The sequence below is a fragment of the Patella vulgata genome, chromosome 8 (assembly GCF_932274485.2).
Source record: "Patella vulgata chromosome 8, xgPatVulg1.2, whole genome shotgun sequence".
NCBI classification, from domain to species: Eukaryota; Metazoa; Mollusca; class Gastropoda; family Patellidae; genus Patella; species Patella vulgata.
This window is the reverse complement of record NC_065886.2, coordinates 51,280,122-51,301,929: the sequence shown is the minus strand read 5'-3', so window position 1 is coordinate 51,301,929 and position 21,808 is coordinate 51,280,122. Positions and strand designations below refer to the sequence as shown.

The window sequence follows — 21,808 nt, the reverse complement described above, 5'->3', positions numbered from 1 at the left end:
ACATTTTTTCGGGGGGCATTGCCCCCCCCTGGCCCCCCTCTGGCTACGGGCCTGGATTTAGCCATATCTAAATATGTATCATTTATATTGTTATAAAAGACAGAAAACACTTGATCAATTTACAAACTTTATTCATTATCACATATCATAAAAGCTTCTTCATGGAAATATAGGCCTAAATACAGTAAAACTCTTCTAATCTGAAGCTACACATGGAGCCAAAAGGGTCCTTTAGACGAATTGTGTGTGGATGTTATTGGTACTATTGTTATGTTAATAATTATAAAATGTCCCCGATATTGGCTCACAATTCATCTTTGGGGTAATCAATTCCATATTCTCTCTTAAAACCGATTAACACTTTGAATGGACGATCTGAAAAATATATTTGAAGCGATCGAATAATGTCTCGCCTTGGCACGTCAAATTCCGGTCTAGTTATGGCTGATTCGTAAAACTTGACTGTATCTACTAAAGCTGTTTTCCACGGTGTGGGGTCCCAGTTCAACTTTTCCCGCGCTTTTGAGATATTAATCGGACCAAGAGTGACGGACGGAAACAAACGAAATGCATCAGGGTCGTCGTCTTCCTTTATATCTAAGTCGGTTATGTTCAGTGTACTTTTTATGTCGAGTAAAAATTGTCTTAATGTAAAGGTTTCTCTGAAAGCAAGATTATAAGCTTGGTCAATGATATCGGGGTCGACATCACTACTGACTAATTTTTCTATCAACTTGGCCACGTCGTGGTTATAAACAAAACTTAATAGGTGATTGGAAAGATAGGACGGAATGGAAACTTTCTTGTCCAGATATTCTTGTAATCTCATCCATGATTGATACAGCCACCATCGATATGTATTGTCACGTGGTCCCACTACATCTGGCAGACGTAACGCAATAAATGGAATACCGCCATCTTTTCGTTGGTGTTTTAATAGTTCCTCAATTTCTAATTTCCTATGTCCATAATCATCGATATTTGCCAATCTTTGTCTCTTTTTCTCATCGGTTGGTCGAACGGAATCCGATTCCACAGAGGGGTTCGAATGGTTCTTTAAAGAGACTTCATAAACGGAATCGGAACTTATAAAAATATACAGCTGGGCATGATCTTTCAATACTGATAACGCCTCCTCTACAGCAAATTCATGATAAGCACTAAAATCAATCACCGCATCAAATGTTTCGTTATTTTGTAGTAATTCTATTAATGGAGAGCATTTAGCTATTTTTTGCATACGATCAAACTTAATGTGTCTAACGTATGGTCTGATCTTGGTCCAGGAATCCCAATACCAATTCCCTCTGTTGATTAAAGTACAGTTATGGCCGGCGGCCAACAGCCTATTAACTACCGGCGATCCTATGAAGCCATTTCCACCAAAAACCAAAATATTCTTACGTTCTGCTACAGGCATCTGTGGTTTGCATTTTGCTAAGTAGATATAACTTAACCACAGCACAAAAAACTTAAATGTATATCTGACCAAACACATGGACATCTTCGCTTCAAGAGTTCTCAAACTTCCACCATTATTCTTCCACGTTGGCAAGATGTCTGCCACTGTTGTGAAATGTGATATGTCTTAAATCGGCCTTTGGTTACACAGATGCCTTGACAAAATGGAAAACCAGTAAGCCTACAATATAATATCCTTAGTGCACTAGTATTATATAAAGCACTTTTAGTCTCTGTAAACGGCTGTTATAATATTCTAAATGTGAAGTAGCCTAAATCCCTTCTCACACAATGAATGAGACAGATTTCGAATAACTCAGCAAAACTATTTCCAGTGAGAGGAAATATCTTTCCTCTGTTACTATACTGTAGTTATAGGTTAGTAGAGTCTAATAATAGATTACACGTATTTCATGAAAAACCAGTGTAACAACCCTTGAAATGGAAAGAACATGAAATACGGTATACATGCATCTAGCTAGTAATAGCGCATGCACTAAATTATTTGTCGAATAAACGGCGATATGTTTAAGTCAGCAAACACAAAATTTTAAAGCCATACCGTGGCAAACCGGTACATAATTGTCATAAGAATCTTTCATCAGAACTTGTCTGCGATATCACTTCGGTGGAAGCGGACGTTAAATAAAGCTATTTCACACACTTTCACCAGAACTCTATAGAGAAACACCCATCTTCTGTTGGGGATCGCCAATATATAGGCCTACATTTTCTCAACATTATTCTAAAGTATCAAACATTTAATATCTATAATCCTTGAGTGGCATTTAGCGTTTGGGCACATTAAAAAACACAACATATGTACTTGATAACGATAAGAGAATACTTGTCGAAACGTCGTGCAATATGTGTATAAACCAGTGATTGTATTTCATATGAATTGTGTTGTCAGTTAATTAAATAATTAATACTCGTATTAATGGACAACGCATTAAAGTGACAATAGATAGACAAAAGAAGATAATTGATACACATGTTTTGTTTAATTATAAACAACAGCGTTATATAACAACTGCTTATATAATACTCTGTTTATTTTATGTTTTAGTTGGCAGCATGGATAAATTAACACATAATAGTAATTCTCTTGCTGTATATATATATAGTATTATTATTACAAACATTTGTTATAGCCCCTCTTTCACATTCACGTGTTCAGAGGTGCTTTTAATGGTACAAATATAAAAAATTATAAAATCATGAAAATTAACAATAAAATACTAAGACAACACAAGAATAAGTATAAATTGAAAGATATATACATTTAAAAAGTTTGAAGAAATAAATGGGTTTTAAGTTTTTTCTTAAAAGTATTGACATTATTACAGGACCTGATAGCATACCGTAACGTATTCCATAAAGCTGATGCTTTAACACTAAACAGAGGCGGATTTTCGACAGTGCCCTTTTTTACTGCTGAAAGTGCCCCTGCTAAACGATCTTTGACCCAAAAGTTAACAGTTTTGAATATTTGGGCTTTAAAAGAAGATGATCATCCGAAGTTGTGGACAGCTATCACAAATTATAAAGAACACATCAATAAACTTAGTAGCTGTTTTCCGTTATATAGTTTATTGCTCTTTCAGTTACTAAATGCCTCCAAAAGGTTATAAAAAAAAATTGTTAGAATTACCATATCGACCAAATAAAAGATGATTCACAAACTATGTCGGCTAGGAAATGACATTGGGTGATTTAGTGGCATAGTGTGTACTGTAATTGGTGTGTGTGGTGGGAGAAAAAACATTCAAACCACATCCAGGGTGTGTTAAATTCTCAAAATATTAATGTTTCCCCTTGAAAATGTCCACCTTCCAACTCTCCATTTTGTATAATTTTATATTGACACCTTTATAAAGGCCCGATCGAGTATTCCGTATTGAAACATGCTTTAGTGTAACATCTGGTATGTTACAATTAAAAGTGAAGGTATGTTACAACTTCTGAGCCGAATTTGTTTTTTGTTGAAAATGCCGACAATAAATTCACGGTTATTCATATTGATGTCAAATATTGTCGGTAAAGTCAATGGATTTTTTTTGTATCCTTAAATATCGACATGTGTGGACAAGAAATGACTTGATACTTTTTTTTAATATGAAATACTTTCCTCTTGGTTGGTTTATCGATAACGCTTTGGACAATTTTATAGGATAAAGGTGAAAGATAGACCAAAGGGGGTTGTAGTTATGGGAATTGAAACTGGACGGAGACGTCTACCATTATTGAACAATTTCATCCAATTGTCCAGAGGTACATTTAAAAAAAAATATTTCTTTTAGGAATTCTATACTTAAAAAAAGAAAAAGAAATTGATTTGACATGCTCGGGTTTATACATTGGTAACTTGAAACTTTCGCTTTTCAAATATCCAAAATACACTTCTTTCATTGTAACAATCATGATTCAGGAATCGGGTATGTAATTCAAGATGATTATAAACCTATAACGGTAAATCTCTTTGATCTTTAGGGTATATTCTATGGTTGGAATAACTTGCGGTCTGAAAGTTGGGGGCGGCCTTGAATATATACCGGGGAATTTGGGGTTATTCTTCTGAAAGTTTTTCATTAAATCTGTAACGTGTTATTTTTCCAGGGTAGGGTTGGGGTTTTTTCATAAGAAAACATGATATAAGTGTTTTCTTACGGGAATTCTGGGATATTCTCATTTTACGTGCATGAAAACATAGACGGCTTATAAGCAACATATAAAGCCCTTGAAAGGAAAACCTCAGCCTGCTGGTCTTGATTTTTTCTTTTTCGCGGGTTATTTTCTTCAATCTTTGGTTCCCCACCCTAACTTAAGTCTGGTGCTTTATCCTACACTTAAAGAGAGAGATGGGGTTTAACGTCTACTCGACACAAACTAGGTCATTTCGGGACTAACATATGGTTTGATTTTATTTTCACAATTCGCTTGCGGGTAGGGGTCTTTAGCAATGGGAGGAAACCAAAGGACCCGAAGAAAACCCACGAGGTTGGACAGTTGACCCTACTCCTTGTCACGTACAACTTGGGAATCGAAACCACGCCAGTTGACTCAATGACAGACTCTATGATACAGCGCGCACGTGCTAATCATTCCGTCATCCACCCCCCCCCCATCCTACACTTAAACCAGATGGGTCCATATTTTCGTCTTATGTAGCCTACATACAGTTTCATAAACAATATGTAAAATTGCTTGTAACTTAAAATCTTAAATTTAAGAAGGCAGCTCCCTCTCTGATTTTAAGTTATAGACTGAAGTGATTTAAATTTTCGCAATAAGTTTCTTGGATTAGCAATACATATTTTTCTACCCATTATACTGGTCATTACAGGGTCCACTGAAAGAATGCTTATAATAGGAAGTGGTGTATTCTAAAGGCAGATTTATATTTTTAAAATCACATTTATTCCACCATAATTATTACATACATACAAATGATATCTATCTATGAAAAAACTACATGTCTTGAAAGATGAAGTCAGTGCTCACATACAATTAAATGTTTTATATATTTCCATCCAAAAATACTTTGTAAACAATCATCTGACATTCTACTTCTTGTAATCTGGAACATACCTTGACACAAATACAATCTGATTACAACACAGATCCTATTTTGTTTTGTTTTTTATAGTTCAAAATTTCGTTCTATTTGTCATTACTACACTAGGATCTAGAAGAGTTGTTATATAACCCGCCTTTTAGATGATGTGAAGGATTAGCCAATGAAAAGGTCTGTTACAGACGGATTTTGGTGTGAGGTGCAGGGAACTGTGGGAACCCACTAGAAACATCAATGCTGACTGGTTAATCAAAGGGTCAAAAGCCACTCGTATGACCCCTGATGCGACCTTCCACTACAACCGGTCAGATCTTCATGTAGTGTAGGCCATCGAAAGTATAAAAAAACGAAACGAAATATAGATGTGTATTTTAATGAGTATTTCGTCAAACATATGGTGTCTTACCGGAGACAGTGGCTTGTAAAGAAAAGACCATATCAGTCCAGATTATCAAACATACCATATTTAAGTAAAGAAGATTATAGTTTTAAAAAGTAGTCCATGTAATTTATGCCTCGTGATGTACAAGTAACTATAATATTAGTTTGTACAAACAAACAAAAAAAAAACATTCCTAAAATGCAGTGAATATGAAGGATTGGAAAAAGGGAATTTTTAAAATGTGAAAATTTAAAAAAATGATGATGAAAAGCAAACTCACATGTTCACAAGATCTACATAAATACCAGTTTTATTCATTCATCATTGCACGACAATATTTAACTCAAATCTTCGAAAAAATATCATTAAAAAACATTATGCAAGTGATAACTTTGATAGACAGCTCTGTTTTAACATATTATTTAAGAGTTTTTATTATTCTTAAAAATACCATTCAATATATACACACATCTAATATAGAACTACATGTACAAAATTATAAATAAACAATAATTATTTATCCAATATCAGAAGAGATCCTGATCAATGTCTATAAATCCTGATAGATGCCAAGACTGGTAAGTTCAGTCCAATAATTTAATGTACATTTTAATCAAACTGAAATAAAATCCTTTATGCTAATATGTTGTTTGACCAATCTGTTTCACAGAGGATTACTAAAGTCTTCTAATATCTCTGTAAAAGATGACTGTCTTCAACACGTGACATCGCATCACTTGGTGTCAATCATTGGCTCAATGGCGTGTGCATTGTTTACATACGACGTTACTGGTTCAGGCAGAATGCTGCCTTTTACTCATTTTAATACACATTTACACTAAATAGGAAATAATTTTTACCTACATATACTTCAAACGTCTTTATTTTTCTAATACATAAATTTTTTTTTTAGAATTTAATTTGACGGAGGAAAAAAGTTAATATTTGGGGCCCATTATGTTGCATCAATGTCATCCTTATCAGTGACTGTAGCAGCCTAGCGATTATTCACTGCTGATCAGTATGTTGTTTGACAACTATCTCATTTTTGACAGTTAAAAAAACTTTCATTGACATTTGCCCGATCTTACAATTTTCTAGTGTCAAAGATTGATAAAATTATACTGTTTAAATGCTGCTAAAATTTGTACAACACTGAATAAGTGAATTCTGTAATTAAAATTTTTTTTTTTTTTAAAGGTAAACATTTCGAATATACAACCATCAGCAACATTTTGAAAGTTGGCTATTTAGTTATCAGAACAGGGGCAATAACTACACATAGAATTGATGAACTCTTATGGATTTCTCTTTCGTGACAGGGGCAATAACTCGGTTGAATATTTAAGCACAACGCAAGCATAAATTCTCCAGATGAATAATTGGCCTGTATAGCGTTTACAAAGTTGAAGTGAGAAGGGCAATAACTTGGTGTATATAATTGACTGTGAAACTATAAAATTTGATATGGTTTTGACTTTTGACTACTGATTACCCAAACAATCCCTGCAAGTTTAAAAAATTAATCTCAGTAATTCAGCATTCAGAAAGCAATTTTTGCACAACTCTGTGTTTCGATAGGGTTGCTCCCTAGGACTTGTCGGAACAATCCCAATAAATTTGATAATCTATGACCTGTAAAGCGTTTTCAGGGTCAGTAACTCAGCAACCATTTTGCACAACTCTGCATTTCGATAGGGTTGCTCCCTAGGACTTGTCGGAACAATCCCAATAAATTTGATAATCTCTGACCTGTAGAGCGTTTACAAGAATTTTGGACGGACTGACCGACAACAATATACCCTCCAACAATGAAACGTGGGTGTTAAAAAAATTCCTGCCACTTAAATTCCAAACCTGTACTTACTTTAGCACAACCACAGTACAATCAATAGTTGAAACTTTACTAAGCTTTTATACCCTTATATGGCAATATTTTAGCTAGTCTAGATCACCAAGACGTCTTATAGAATCCTACCATACACAAATATATGGTGCTTATATAATAATTCTAAAATCAGATGGAGCTAGTGATAGTTACATCACCTTGGGGATACTCAATTGAATGTTCCGGAATCAAATTCTCTCAATTCCAAAAATAGTGTCAATCGAGTGAAAAGGAGAATTTCGGATTACAACGCATGTGCCGACTGCATAAAAAATATCTCAACCAATCATGACAGCTGAAACATATTTGTTACTCAAAATACATCACGATTCTACTCACACCACCTCAGCTGTTGGGACTGGCAGAACTGTGACATGGCTGAATTCTGTATCACTTGATTGCAATTCTGTCAATTCGAGACTCCGGACTGACAATTGAGCACCCCCAATGTGTATATATGATAGTATAAATGTACATTTTGGTGACAATGATGTCTTGGTGATTTAGACGCATTCATGCCTACTTGATGGAAATGATTACTGAGCAGTATCAGGTTGCGGTGCCAGTCTTGCAACCAAGGCAATACATTTATACAACCCAGTCTTAACAATTTCGGGACATTGGGGCTTCGCACACAAATATTCTATGGTTAGTTTTAATTCAGAAAACAATGTCCTGTAAATATAAAAAATAAAATTAAACATAAACTTATGCAAATAGATAAAATTTGGAATTTGTGTCCATAAGTTTAACGGCATTGACACAAGGTAGGCAGATAACTTTTGAAATAGAGAGAGAGATGGGGTTTAACATCCACTCGACACAAACTAGGTCATTTCGGGACAAACCAGGTTATTTTGGGACTAACAAATGATTCAATTTGATTTCAATAATTCGCTTGCGCATAGGGGTCTTTAGCAGTGGGAGGAAACTGGAAAAAACCCAAGAGGTTGAACAGGCGATCCTACTCCTAACCGGGGAATTGAAACCACGCCAGCTGACTCAATGACAGACATTCAGCCATCCAACCCCCTCCCCTCCAAAGTACTTAGAAGGATGGCTTTTCCATTTCTGAGAGACAAGGGAAATAACTATGCATAAAATTGATGGCCACTTCGATAGGGTTCCTCCTGAGGACTAATCAATCAATCCCAGAAAGTTTGAAAAAACCTCCAGACTCTGAACTGTATTTACAAGTTTTTGGTGACGGGTATTAACTTTGTAAAAATCATTTCATTGTTGTGCTACTAGTTTCAAAACAGCGGGAAAACTTATCAATGAAACACTGGGCATATCAACATTTAAATTCATTACACAAATTGAAACTATTTTACCACCAATGCTACCTGGTCCAGCAGAGTCTAGTTACCTCTTGTCATTTTGGAATAATAATAAATTGTCCTAGTATTTATATTTAGAAATGATATCTTATAATACTATGTGTAAAGTTATTTTACCTGCAATATGGGTTTCTTCTGGATGCATATCTCATTGATAAGAAACGATAATATACAAATGGCATAAATAAACTAGCTTTTCCTCTGAAACAAATAAAACAAAATCAAATCAAATGAGGTTTAACGAACGTCCTACTGGGCTAATGAAGACAGGCATATGCCATACAGTATGCTATGAGGGAAATTTTGCCCAGACAGCGGCACTACGGCCTAATCTTATATCAAATTAAGTTCCAAGTGCCAAGAGTTATTTTATGTGCACGCCAATGTATAAACGGGAAACCGGTTTTCGGTTCCATTCGAACGACTGGACAGCTGTCCTTGTCAATCCTTCGTCCTGCACCACTGAAACCATGCCGGAAGATTATTGCAAGGGCAGTGGCATTTACACATGACAATCATTCTTATGCATAAAGACATGCTAAATCATCCATAAACCCTGAAATTACGATACTATGGCTGGTAAATCAAGTCAAAAAACTTACGTGAAGGTCAGTATAATAATAGCTGGCATTAAAAAGATCTCATTACAGGCAATAAATCGGAGTACATTAAGTTGTTGCTGTTCTAACTTGGCGATCATATTACGCAAAAACATCATTGACTGTGGTCCCATTAACTACAATACAGAAACAAAATCAACATTCTGTCCTGTTATAATCCAATTTGTTTCCATTTAAAGACAAAAATTACTAAATCCAACAAATTTATAATCAGCAGCATAACTACTATAATAGATTGATCTGTGTATAACTACTATAATAGATTGATCTGTGTATAACTACTATAATAGATTGATCTGTGTATAACTACTATAATAGATTTATCTGTGTATAAGAGAGAGAGAGAGAGAGAAATGGAGTGGGAGGAAACCAGAGGACCTGGAGAAAACCCATGAGGTTGGACAGACGACTCTACTCCTTGTCACGTACAACCGGAAAACTGAAAGGAATTAAACTTACATTTAAAATGGTTTTTGTGTAGCTACACGCATGAAGAAGAGCAAACAAAAATGCTGGAATCAAAGCCACTGAATCTTGTTAAGGTAGACAAAATAATAATTATGCATGTTTTTAAATAGGAATGCATGAAATAGAAATAGATGTAATTAAATGGGACACAATTCTATTATGCTAGTTTCCCCCTATCACGATTCGTGCTGCGATTGATATCGTGGTTTTAATCATGGTGATCCTATCACGTCTTATCATATATTGAGGACATTCATAAAAATTGTGTTAATCGGATCAAAACGTATCCGATACGTCATCGTGGACTCAATAGGGACAATCCTATTGCAACGCATCGCATGACAGTGGGAAGCTAGTTGTTGTTATATATATATGGTAATTCAACAATTAGTAGTTTATATTTTCATGTAGTTAAAAGGATACTAGTGATAGGGTATATATTTATAAATAAAATGGCATAAACCAAATAATGACAACTATCTTCTAAAAATAGTCGTCCTAGAAATTCTCTACTAAGCTGGAAATTTGGAATTCTCTGATGTAATCTTAAAGCACTAGAGGCAGCACAGCTGATTAAAGCTCTCTGATAAAAACTGTAAGGATCACCCCTGAAAAAAATAACAACTTACAATAATTAACTAAATTTCATTTCACATTAATTATAGAATAAAGAGAGCGAGAGAGAAATGGGGTTTAACATTTTGGGACTAACATATAGTTCAATTTTATTTCAATAATTTGCTTGCGCATAGGAGTCTTTAGCAGTGGGAGGAAACCGGAGGACCAGGAGAAAACCCATGAGGCTGGACATGCGACCCTACTCCTTGTCATGTTCAACCGGTGAATTGACACACCAGTTGACTCAATGACAGGCCTTATGATATAATGTGCACACGCTACCCATTCAACCACCCAACCCCCCACCCCCCCTGGGTGGAGGACGGAGGAGGAAATAGCAAGGGACAAGCATAGTTGTCTGAATGGGACAGAAAACTAAGGTCCTGTGTACTCATTGGTGTACATGCAAAATAATCGTTGACAGTTTGAATTTGATATAAGAGTTGGCAGTAGTGCCGCTGTCTGGGCAAAATTTCCCTCATAGCACACTCCCACGTCTTCATTAGCCGAGTTGGTGCAGCACAGTAGGATGTTATAAACCCCATTTCATTTTCTATTTAGTTTTATAAACTTGTGGGAATTTCAGAATGTAATTTACACAATGGTAGGGTGGCCCATTGATCACCTCAAAAGTAAATGAACACATTTTTTTCAAAATAAACTTAATCACTAGTGCTGACCAACTTAATCGACTAATTGCACCAAATAGTGGTCACAAGACCTTGCTTGACGAGTAATATGTTACCGTTTTCATCTTTAGTGGAAATAAACTGGTAATTATAATGCAAAAAAATATCAAAGCTTTCGATACACATACAGATATCGTTATCAAGCAAATAATGATATTTAACAAAAATGTGGTGCAATATATAGATAACAATTGGAAACATATAACAGCTTATTTGCTTGATAACGATATCTGTATGTGTATCGAACCATAGAGCATGTTAGTAAATTCAGAAGTAGTATATCCATATAAGTGTTTTTACTTCTATGTGTCGTACATGTAATTATTTTATTCAAAACTTACCCTAATAAAGGTAAAATAAACAATATGGTGAAAACAACTGTTATTAATCTGGTTAACCACAAGCCTGCATCAACTTTATTTGCCATCATGTGTTGCTAAAATAACAAAATCATCCATTACAGAGAAAAGAAATGAAATGAAATGGAGTTTAACGTCCTACTGTTCTGCTCCTAACCTGGGCTAATGAAGACGGGCATACGCCATACAGTGTGCTATGAGGGAAATTTTGCCCAGGCAGCGGCACTACGGCCTACTCTTATATCGAATTCCAACTGCCAAGGGATCTTTTACGTGCACGCCAATGTGTACACGGGACCTCGGTTTTTCGTCCCATCCGAATGACTAGACGGCTGTCCTTGTCAGGCCCTCCGTCCTGCATCACTGACAAGGGGAAACCGCGCCGGAAAATCGTGATGAACTTTCTCGGCCAATGCAGGGATCGAACACCCGACCTCCAGGCTAGCGAGCCAGCGTCTTACCCATTTAGCCACGTGATCCCCTCCATTAAAGAGGTTTAATGTCCACTTGATACAAACTAGGTCATTTTGGGACTAACATGGTTCAATTTTCAATCAATAACTTGAATAAGAAGTCTTTAGCAGTGGGAAGAAACCGGAGGACCCGGAGAAAACTCATAAGGTTGGACAGGCGACCCTATCCTTGTCACGTACAACCTGGGAATCGAAACCATGCCAGTTGACTCAATGACAGACCTTAGGATACGGCGTGCACGCTCTAACCATTTGGCCATCCAACCTCACCAAATTTATAGAAGACGGACAAACAGTACAATACTTACAATAACTGATGTGCCTTGAGGTCCAGTAGGTGGGGGAGCTGTATTATTCGTCCCAGCATTACTGTTGGTATTTTCATTATCTGTAGTAGTATCAGCCATATTTATTTGGTATTAACTTTAATAGAACCTAAAAGTAAAACAAGGACCATGATTTTAGTAGTAGTAACAGTGAATAGTATACCGGTAACTATTTAAAAATATGTTGATAATTACATGATCTTTAATCTGGTTAAAACACAGATCCTATTTCGTTTCGTTTTTCATACTTCAAAATTTCGTTTTACTTGTCTTTACTACACTAGGATCTGACCGAGTTGTTATATAACCTGCATTTCGGTTCATGTAAGGGATTACCCAATGAACAGTCTGTTGCAGCAACTTCTTGCCGTGCGATGCATGGAACTGTGGGTAAACAACTAGAAACATCAACGCTGATTGATTAATCAATGTCTGACGTCATATTGTCAAAAGCCACTCGTATGACCCCTGACACAACCATAGCGTACAACCGGTTAGATCGTCATGTAGTGTAGGCCATCGAAAGTATAAAAAACGAAACGAAATATAGATCTGTAGTTTAATCAGATAAATTATTTCAAGTCTGTATCGCAAAACTAAAGTCGCAAAACGAATCAAATAAAATAAACTAATGGATTGACCATGCAGGTACATGTAGGCCTATAGTTGACCATATCATATTATTCGCCGTAGCTATCCTTACAACGGGTTATAAGAATTATTCATGGACTATTCTTATGCCATGGTAGTTCAGCTCTGAACGTAGGTCTCATTATATTCGGCCTCTATGTTCAGGGACTCTTCTATTGAATCCTTGTCGACAAGATTTGGGTTCATAGTCAATTTTACTGGGCAACTTTTTACAGCCAAACGGTCGCGTGTCAGTCCCTGTGAACGCATGAACAATATAAATGAACATCTTAGTGAGAAAATAAGACCTTGCTTACCTCGCTAGAGTTAGTATGAGCGACACAACACGCTGTTAAAAAATATGTCTCCGTCTTCTAACCGACTTGGCGGACATCATTGAAAGGGTAACGCACAAATTTAAGAACTCGCCCATATAAGATGTAACAAAATTTAGGTAAAGTTGAGAATCATCAGTGATTTATTGCTTTGCCTAGCTAAATTACAATAATTTACAATCAAATTCTTTCAAAAATCCCAATTTTTTCGCCCCAGGCTTACCTCAATTTCGTTTCATCTTATAAGGCTGAGTTCTTAAATTTGTGCGTTTGTGGAAGTTCCGGTAGCACTTGCGCAACTTACAAAATGTTGGACTTGTGTCATTTTTCTGTTTGCAAGAGGGGATGTCATAAGAATAGGCAATGCGTAAATATCTTTAGGACGAGATCAAGTTCAACATTCTGTGACTTGCACATGTGCTACCGGAACTTTGACCATGTCGTAAGAATAGTCCATCAATAATTCTTGTCCTAAGAAACGCCATGGCGTAATCGGGCCCGTATCTACAGGGGGCGCGGGGGGTCCATGTGAAATGCTCGCCCCCCCCCCCCCCCCCCGCTCAGAAATTGCTAACAATCATTAAAGTATACACAGTTCCTTATATTAACCTAAAAAAAACTACGCTTCCCTAAGAAGGAGGAGGTATAATTCAGGCGACTATGCGCATATTAATCCCACGGTATCTTATTACTTTATAAACCATTTTTTTTGTACTAATCTAAAATAGTTTTAAATAAATTTAAAAAATCACGATTTTTTTTTTGTTTGAATACTTATTTTAAAATGCTTATTAGACGCCTAGGTAACTACATAGCATGATGATTACAACAGTCTGTTAGAATGACCTTTCCGAAAATTTCCTCAAAATGTTCGCCCCCCTACCGAAAGGTAATGTCCCCCCCCCCCCCGCTTTAATGGTGTCTAGATACGGGCCCGGGCGAAATGTATTCTGATTTTCGTTCTCAAGGTTCATAAAAAAATTTATGCCTGTGATGGAGCTTTAAAAATTATCAGATTTTCATAACTGGATCAGTTATACATATTGGTATACATCTAGGTAATTGTGAGGATGATGGTAATAATGGATGAAATATTCTATGATCATATGAATGGCCTATTCTCGTAACAATGCATTAATACACATACTAGTAATCATGTAACGACTGCGACGTGATGATTGCCTGCAGCCTGTGATGATGGCGATGTTATAAATGACGTGGTCGATGAACGGGTCAGGAAATTAAAACTTACACAATTCTATAAAATACAAGATGAACAATAAATAATACCCGAATCTTCGTAAAAATATCTTCCTTCTAACTCTTCTAGACACGATTTTTCTGGATTCTTCAGATCTAATGAAATTTTCCTAAAGAACTGGGAAGTATATCACTGGTTAGATATTCGATTGTTGTTCTTACATTATACCAATGACGTGTGATTCCAATCAAATCGACTATATTAGGCCTAACCCAACTAATGTTAATTCGACTCTATATGTTGTACCAATTTTTGTAAACAAAGAAAGTATTGAGATGTTGTTTTACAAAGCCATATCGCAAAATCTCATAGAAAGGTTATTATCGAATCTATATCTAACTTCAATAAGGAAGTAGACTCTTTGTGATTTCATTTGAAGAGTTTTACCGTACTTACCCCCCTTTAACCACAAATAGACTCATGTACACGTATAATTTTTACAGCCTTCAAGCAACTATCATAGATTAAAATTATGTCATATAATTGCACCTTGTGTCACAGGAGAAAGATTATTGCAACTGATAAATTGACGTTATGTTTGCCTAATCTGCAGAACCAACTGTATTTCTTAGATCTTACAACTAATTTTTTGTCAAATTTACAAATTTAAATAGCAAAAGAGAAACGACCACATTGGTATAAAAATATAATTTTCACCTGCTCTGGGTGCATTTAGATATTTTACAATTAGAAGGGACCTCATATGTATAGTTTATATCGAGCCAGAATCCTTTCGAGAATACTACCGGTGTTGAGTGGAATAACCAGACGCCAAAGTATGCCATTCAATTTGAACTCTTCGCGTATTTCGCCGAACATAACTGATTAGAAATTAGAGTAAAGACAGAAACGATGGAATGTAAATCAGTTTATATACATTCATATTACATTATTATATGCGCGTTACGACACATTTGTGTCCATTTCTAAGTTGCAAAGACTAGCGATTTAGCTCCTTTAATTAGACCTACCCAAATCAACTTCAATTAGGCCTACCCGCAACTTTAATTAGGCCTACCCCAAAACAACCTGTATTTTTCTTTCTTTTCAAACTTATAGGTGATTAATATTCCCTGCACTTTTATACGCCAACATTGAAATGTGATCGTATATTGTCGTCGCCCCCGAAAAAATGTCGCACAAAGCCGAGTGACTCTAGACAAAATGTTTTAATCCATAGCCAATTCAGTACAAATTCGCTATATTCAATTAATAGAAAGTAAAATAGATTTCGGGCATTTTATTTTGCCATCTAGATCTGTGTTAATTTTTACCCGACTACCCGAAAAGTAAGATTGCACGACATTTAGTGGGGCAGCTGCCTTTGATGAATATCATATCTGATGTCAATCTGTCATCTGGATTCATGAAAAGGGGTATTTGAGTCAGACAGATCTTTGTGGAAAGGCTGTCATATTTTTGTCCTTTTTATTGCATTGCAATATAAAGAAAAACCTTATTGCTACTACTTGACATTTCAAATAGGAGTTGCCTCCCTTGAATCGGTTTCAAACCAAACCCCGCTCTTGAATATGCCGAAAGCATAAGAGTGTGCGTTGTTAAACAATTAGTGTTAATTTGTATTGTGATATGGAGTTATACTGTCCATGATGTTCTCACGCGTTGACATTTCCAAGCCAAAGAAGAAACTAAAATTTGTAACATGCGATTACCACTTAATCTTCCGAAAAAAAAACAACAACCAAATAGGCCTAATGTTTCCTTACTGTAAGCTTGGACAATACAATGCTATTGTGTTGGGTAAAATAAACATAGTATCCTTACTGCTAAACAAAACAAAGAATAAACTTTATTATTATGATTACTGCACATATTATCCAAAATGGCAAAGGAAATTAAGATGTTACCGATATTTTTATTCAGGATGAGTGAATGGAATTGGAGAACAGGCTTAGTCCCCTAGTAGATAATATATATATATATATATATATATATATATATATATATAATATTAATACAAAGGAACAAATGGGGCAGGGACAGAACCCCCTCCACCCCCTGTTCAGCTACATAAAAAAAATTGTAAAACATTACTTTTTAAGAGAAAGGTGTCACGGTCGTGTGCTTTATCCTTTATCATCAGATGGTTCTACTATGGCGGATGGTCATGCAGCTAGATATCGATGACATTATCGAACGGTTCATCAAAAAATATCTACGCCGCTTATTCTCGCCATTATATTGGGAGTCATAATAATTGTGCAAAACTCTATTTTAGATTCTTGCGAAGTTATCTGTGCCTTGCGTATTTGCCCCCCCCCCACCACACACACACACACACACACAAAACAAACAAAATAAACGAATAGTTTATGTGATGAATTTTCTTGTTATTTTGGTGTTTGATACAGTCGCGGTCGGTTTTTGTTATTCTATTTTTACTTCCTTAAAGTTTTGCTGTCAAAATCGCTCAGAACTGTTTCTATTGCATCTCAGTAAAACTAAAACGTAGCGTAGTATGTACATGTATTTAGTATGTTTTTATGTAAAATCCTGTTTCAGATATACACCAAAGTGACGATAGAAAACCTGTATTTCTCCAAAATATTCAAGGCCGAAGGGAGAGAATTCATCCAGTCAGTTAGCTTTTATTTTTGAAAATTGAAGGGTCGGTTCCGATGAACACAAAATCCCAGTATGAGATTAAAATGTTTCTCTGTCATAATGTTTCTTCCAGCCATTTCGTACCCAATCGAAGACATGCTATCATTCGAGGTACGCGAAATGATTTGATATACAAACAAACCATGTTCCACACCCACTCCAAATATGTATATTTCGCCTGGATTCATTTTGTCATTCAGTTTGTTCCGGCACTTCATTGGCTGTTTTATTTACGTGGGGGCTGGGTGGCATTGTATCATAAGGTCTGTCATTGAGTCAACTGGCGTGGTTTCGATTCCACGGTTGAACGTGACAATGAATAGGTGTCTGTCCAACCTCGTGGATTTTCTCCGGTTCCTCCGGTTCCCGCCCACCGCTAAAGACCCCTACGCGCAAGCGAATTATTGAAAAAAAATTGAACCATATGACCTAGTTTGTGTCGAGTGGACGTTAAACCCCATTTCAATAATTTACTAAAATCATCAGATAAAATGGGCCGTCTGCTTATTAATACCAATAAATTGAGCACGTGCAGTAAGAGGCATAACTGTGATAAAAGTGGACAGAAATCCAGACCATGGCGGTAAAAAGTCTGATAAAGCACATAGGGTGTGAATTAAAACTCTTATAACGTTAATTAGATTTGAATTCATTTCGTCAAGAGATATCCGAATGCACTTATTCCTCTATTTAACAATTGTTTTCCATTATATGGCATCAGAGTCGAGTTAAATAAATCTTTTTAGTACGTGCTGAATGTATCGACATCATTGTAGGGCGTTTGTAAAAATATTAATAGGGGTGTCTGACCTTTCATTATCACAAAGTCGTAAATTATTTCATTATGTGAAATTTAATCCACAATTTGTCCAGCATGCTAATTTTCACTAAAACAAAAGTACATGTATAATTACTCTTTCCAATATTTTTACAATATTTTTTCGCATTTCGGAGACTCAAGTTTTTCCTTTTCTATCTATATAAAACTTGATTTATTTGAACTCAAGTTACGTGCGCCAATTTAGTATAAAACAGTTCGTTCTTCAACCACTGCCGGGTTTGTTTACAATAACTTAAAGATACACTATGTAAGAGTCGAATCTGTCCATTGTAGGTCTCTTTTTTGGCTTCAAATGTTATACATTATTATTTCTACATTTATTTACAAGCCCATAATCAACTTTCTAGGCCACCCGATGGCTGTGATATTAATTGTATTAGAACAGATGCACCATTTAATCGGTTAACGCTAAAATGGAAAGACTTTGTTTATCATCGTGGCAAGGACAATCGAGACTACGCTATTATTGTCAAAACTTCAAACATGCATAACTTCGCCCAGAATAATTTAATTGAAATTTCAATATATTCATTTTTCATTATCTATTTTTGAACTATTATAGCAAGAACTGCCAGCTCTTTATCTAAATCTTACATAATGTATCTTTAATAAATTAACTGCACCCCCCCCCCCCCCCACACACACACACATAATTTTTTGTCAATCTGTATTTTGACGTTTAGGGTTCAATTTTCGAACGTTAGAACGTTGCTAATCTTTTAAGAAATGTATAAATTATATCTCGCTCCAATCGTAAACTCGGTATCTGATACCATCTCTCGCTCCAATCGTAAACTCGGTATCTGATACCATCTCTCGCTCCAATCGTAAACTCGGTATCTGATACCATCTCTCGCTCCAATCGTAAACTCGGTATCTGATACCATCTCTCGCTCCAATCGTAAAAACGGTATCTGATTTAGAAGGCTAACTGCATTATTTTCAATGCAATTCTTAAACCATTATTGATGTATACAAGTTTAGTTAAAATCTGCGTAATTATAAACTATTCCTAGACTAATGTTTATAGAGGAACCCATGATTTGTTATTTACGTCTGTATCTAAACCCAAATAATTTTGTCCAGGAAAGTCCTTCACCTTTTCAATATGAATAAGATAATAAGATACATATTATTTTTTAGTACCGGTATGTGTTTTTACTACCGGTATGTGTTTTTGGTATGTGTTTTTACTACCGGTATGTGTTTTTGGTATGTGTTTTAGTACCGGTATGTGTTTTTGGTATGTGTTTTAGTACCGGTATGTGTTTTTGGTATGTGTTTTAGTACCGGTATGTGTTTTTAGTACCGGTATGTGTTTTTGGTATGTGTTTTTAGTACCGGTATGTGTTTTTAGTACCGGTATGTGTTTTTAGTACCGGTATGTGTTTTTGGTACCGGTATGTGTTTTTAGTACCGGTGTGTGTTTTTGGTATGTGTTTTTAGTACCGGTATGTGTTTTTAGTACCGGTATGTGTTTTTGGTATGTGTTTTTAGTACCGGTATGTGTTTTTAGTACTGGTATGTGTTTGTAGAAGAGACTGTCGATTGTAGATAAGTTGCTGATCTCTGAAATAAAAAACAAAGATTTTATGCAATCTCCGAAAATCATCCACGGTCTTGTCTGATATCATACAAACAAAAAATTATAACCATTTAGGAGTAAATCGATTCTATATTCGAGAAGCTATAACTCTCCGGTAAAGGGCCTTTTTTAAATATCGTGAATAGTGAGATTAGTATACGGTTTTTACCATAACCACTGCTAGATCGATGTTTAATCACTCCGATCAAAATACAGATCTATATTTCGTTTCGTTTTTCTTATACTTCCGATGGCTTCTCCTACATTAAGATCTGAACGGTTGTAGTGGAAGGTCGCGTCAGAGGTCATACAGCGTTGATGTCTGTGGGTTACCCACAGTTCCGTGCACCTCACGCCAAAAACTCGCCGTAACAGACCTCTTCATTGGCTAATCCCTCACATCACCCAGAACGTGGGTTATATAACAACTCTTCCCGATCCTAGTGTAGCAAAGACAAGTAAAACGAAATTTTGAACTAAAAAAAAAAAAAATACCGAAATAGGATCTGTGTTATAATCAGATTAATGTTTAATCCAACCTATTATTATCATACACTGTTAAAATTTTTGTAATTTTACTCTTTTTAAACGGACAGAAAATTTCCAATCGTTATAACTGTATTGTAATAATTTATTGCATGTTATATCGCAGTCTGAGATGTAACTTTACCTCTAGCTATTATACATCCAAGGCAAATTTACATATCAGATCTGTAAACGGAGTACATGTAGAATTTACATAAAGTTAATTTACATAATTGGTAAAATAACATTGTAAAAAACAAAACAAAACAAGCTGTGTAATTTGACAGAGGTTATGTAATTATACCCCATTACAAATGGCAATATTTCTGCAAATAAATTTGCCATTTCAAATAACATTTCTGTTAATATACATCTCACATAATGTAAACTGACATATAGTTGTATTTCTATATTACGTTTGATGTAATCTTACATAACCTTTATATTCATATGCATTTACATCGTTTTAAATGTTAATTAACAAACTATGTGATATTACAAATCGGACACTGTATTTTAATTATACTTATAGAGAGAGAGAGAAATGGGGTTTAACGTCCGCTCGACACAAACTAGGTCATTTCGGGACTAACATATGGTTTTAATTTTTTATTTCAATAATTCGCTTGCGCATAGGGGTCTTTAGCAGTGGGAGGAAACCGGAGGACCCGGAGAAAACCCACGAGGTTGGACCGTATGATACAGCGCTCGCGTGCTAACCTTTCGGCCATCCAACCCCCCCAAGTATACTTATAACTGTAAATTGTAAATATATATATAATTTCAACAGTGTATCAAATTATTTATATTTTTTAAATTAAAAAGATATATATTATTCCCGAAATTTGTTTTTCAGATATTTTTATTAATATTGTAAAATATAGTTTAATGTTTGAGATAAAGTTACCACCATCTGTTATATAATACGCCACTGTTTCGTATCACGACTAAATCATCTAAGGCTGGTTATTATATTATTCTTCAATCTAAAGGTCAAATTGTATCATGCAATTATCAGTTATATGGAAGGGCAAAACAGACTATTTTTTGCTTTTAAAATATTATTCTTTTATGAATATAATAATATATTCTATTTTACAGTAATCAGTGACGGTAAATCTAAGATATGTTAATAAGGCTTTAACAGTTGTCCAAGATAAACGGAAGCCAGTTGCAATAATTTTTGTTTAGTGGAGTACATGATTGGATTCTATACTATCAAGATTTGTGATTTTACAGAGATACTTGTAAATTGTAAATTATATCAAATTATAATTATGACTAAATTTTTATTTTCCTGTTTATTAGAATGGTAATGTTTCGCTCTTTGGTTAGGAAGTTATTGGCGTGTATTTATTAAAGAGAGAGTGAGAGAGAGAGAGGGGGGGGGTAACGTCCACTCGACACAAATTAGGTCATTTCGGGACTAATTTATTAAAGGGACTAGATCCCTAACCCAATATCATCCATAATATTCAAAATTAAAAACACAAATTACAATTGAATATTAGTCTATTTGATTTAATATTGATGCTATCTTACTGTGAAAATATGGGATCCAAATATCCAATATTTTAGGCGCATTAAACATATTAAAATCAGTACACGACTAGTGTACTCCATGGTTTCGGGTGTCATTTGTAATCTACAAAGAACAACATATCTCACAAAAAATGTGGAAGTAATTAAAAGTGACTGATTCACAAACAAATAAAAAATTTTTTTTATAAAACATGTAGAATGGACATTTTTAATTTGGACTGTTCACGTATTTCAACGAACATATTTGATTAAAAAATAGCACA

At 35.2% G+C, this 21,808-nt stretch overlaps 2 protein-coding genes across 4 annotated transcripts; both read right to left on the bottom strand.

Annotated features, from left to right (window-relative positions):
• Nucleotides 1–114: 114 nt before the first annotated feature.
• Nucleotides 115–1,833, bottom strand: LOC126830243 (uncharacterized). Its single transcript, XM_050560597.2, has one exon. It carries the CDS (start codon nt 1,502–1,504, stop codon nt 305–307), a length of 1,200 nt encoding a protein of 399 aa, XP_050416554.2. The 5' UTR covers nt 1,505–1,833; the 3' UTR covers nt 115–304.
• A 3,025-nt stretch (nt 1,834–4,858) lies between these two features.
• LOC126830248 (transmembrane protein 33) lies at nt 4,859–14,608 on the bottom strand. 3 transcript variants are annotated; one of them, XM_056103095.1, is made up of 8 exons: nt 14,419–14,608; nt 12,184–12,310; nt 11,385–11,479; nt 10,160–10,344; nt 9,728–9,795; nt 9,251–9,384; nt 8,766–8,849; nt 4,859–7,983 (listed from the first exon to the last, which is right to left on the bottom strand). In XM_056103095.1, the coding sequence occupies exons 2-8, from the start codon at nt 12,280–12,282 to the stop codon at nt 7,845–7,847; spliced, it is 804 nt and encodes a 267-aa protein (XP_055959070.1). In that variant the 5' UTR covers nt 12,283–12,310; nt 14,419–14,608; the 3' UTR covers nt 4,859–7,844. The 3 variants fall into 3 exon arrangements, with proteins under 3 accessions (XP_055959070.1, XP_055959071.1, XP_055959072.1); XM_056103096.1 differs by having other exon boundaries at nt 14,457–14,597; XM_056103097.1 differs by lacking the exon at nt 14,419–14,608 and adding an exon at nt 14,314–14,332.
• Between the last annotated feature and the right edge of the window lie 7,200 nt (nt 14,609–21,808).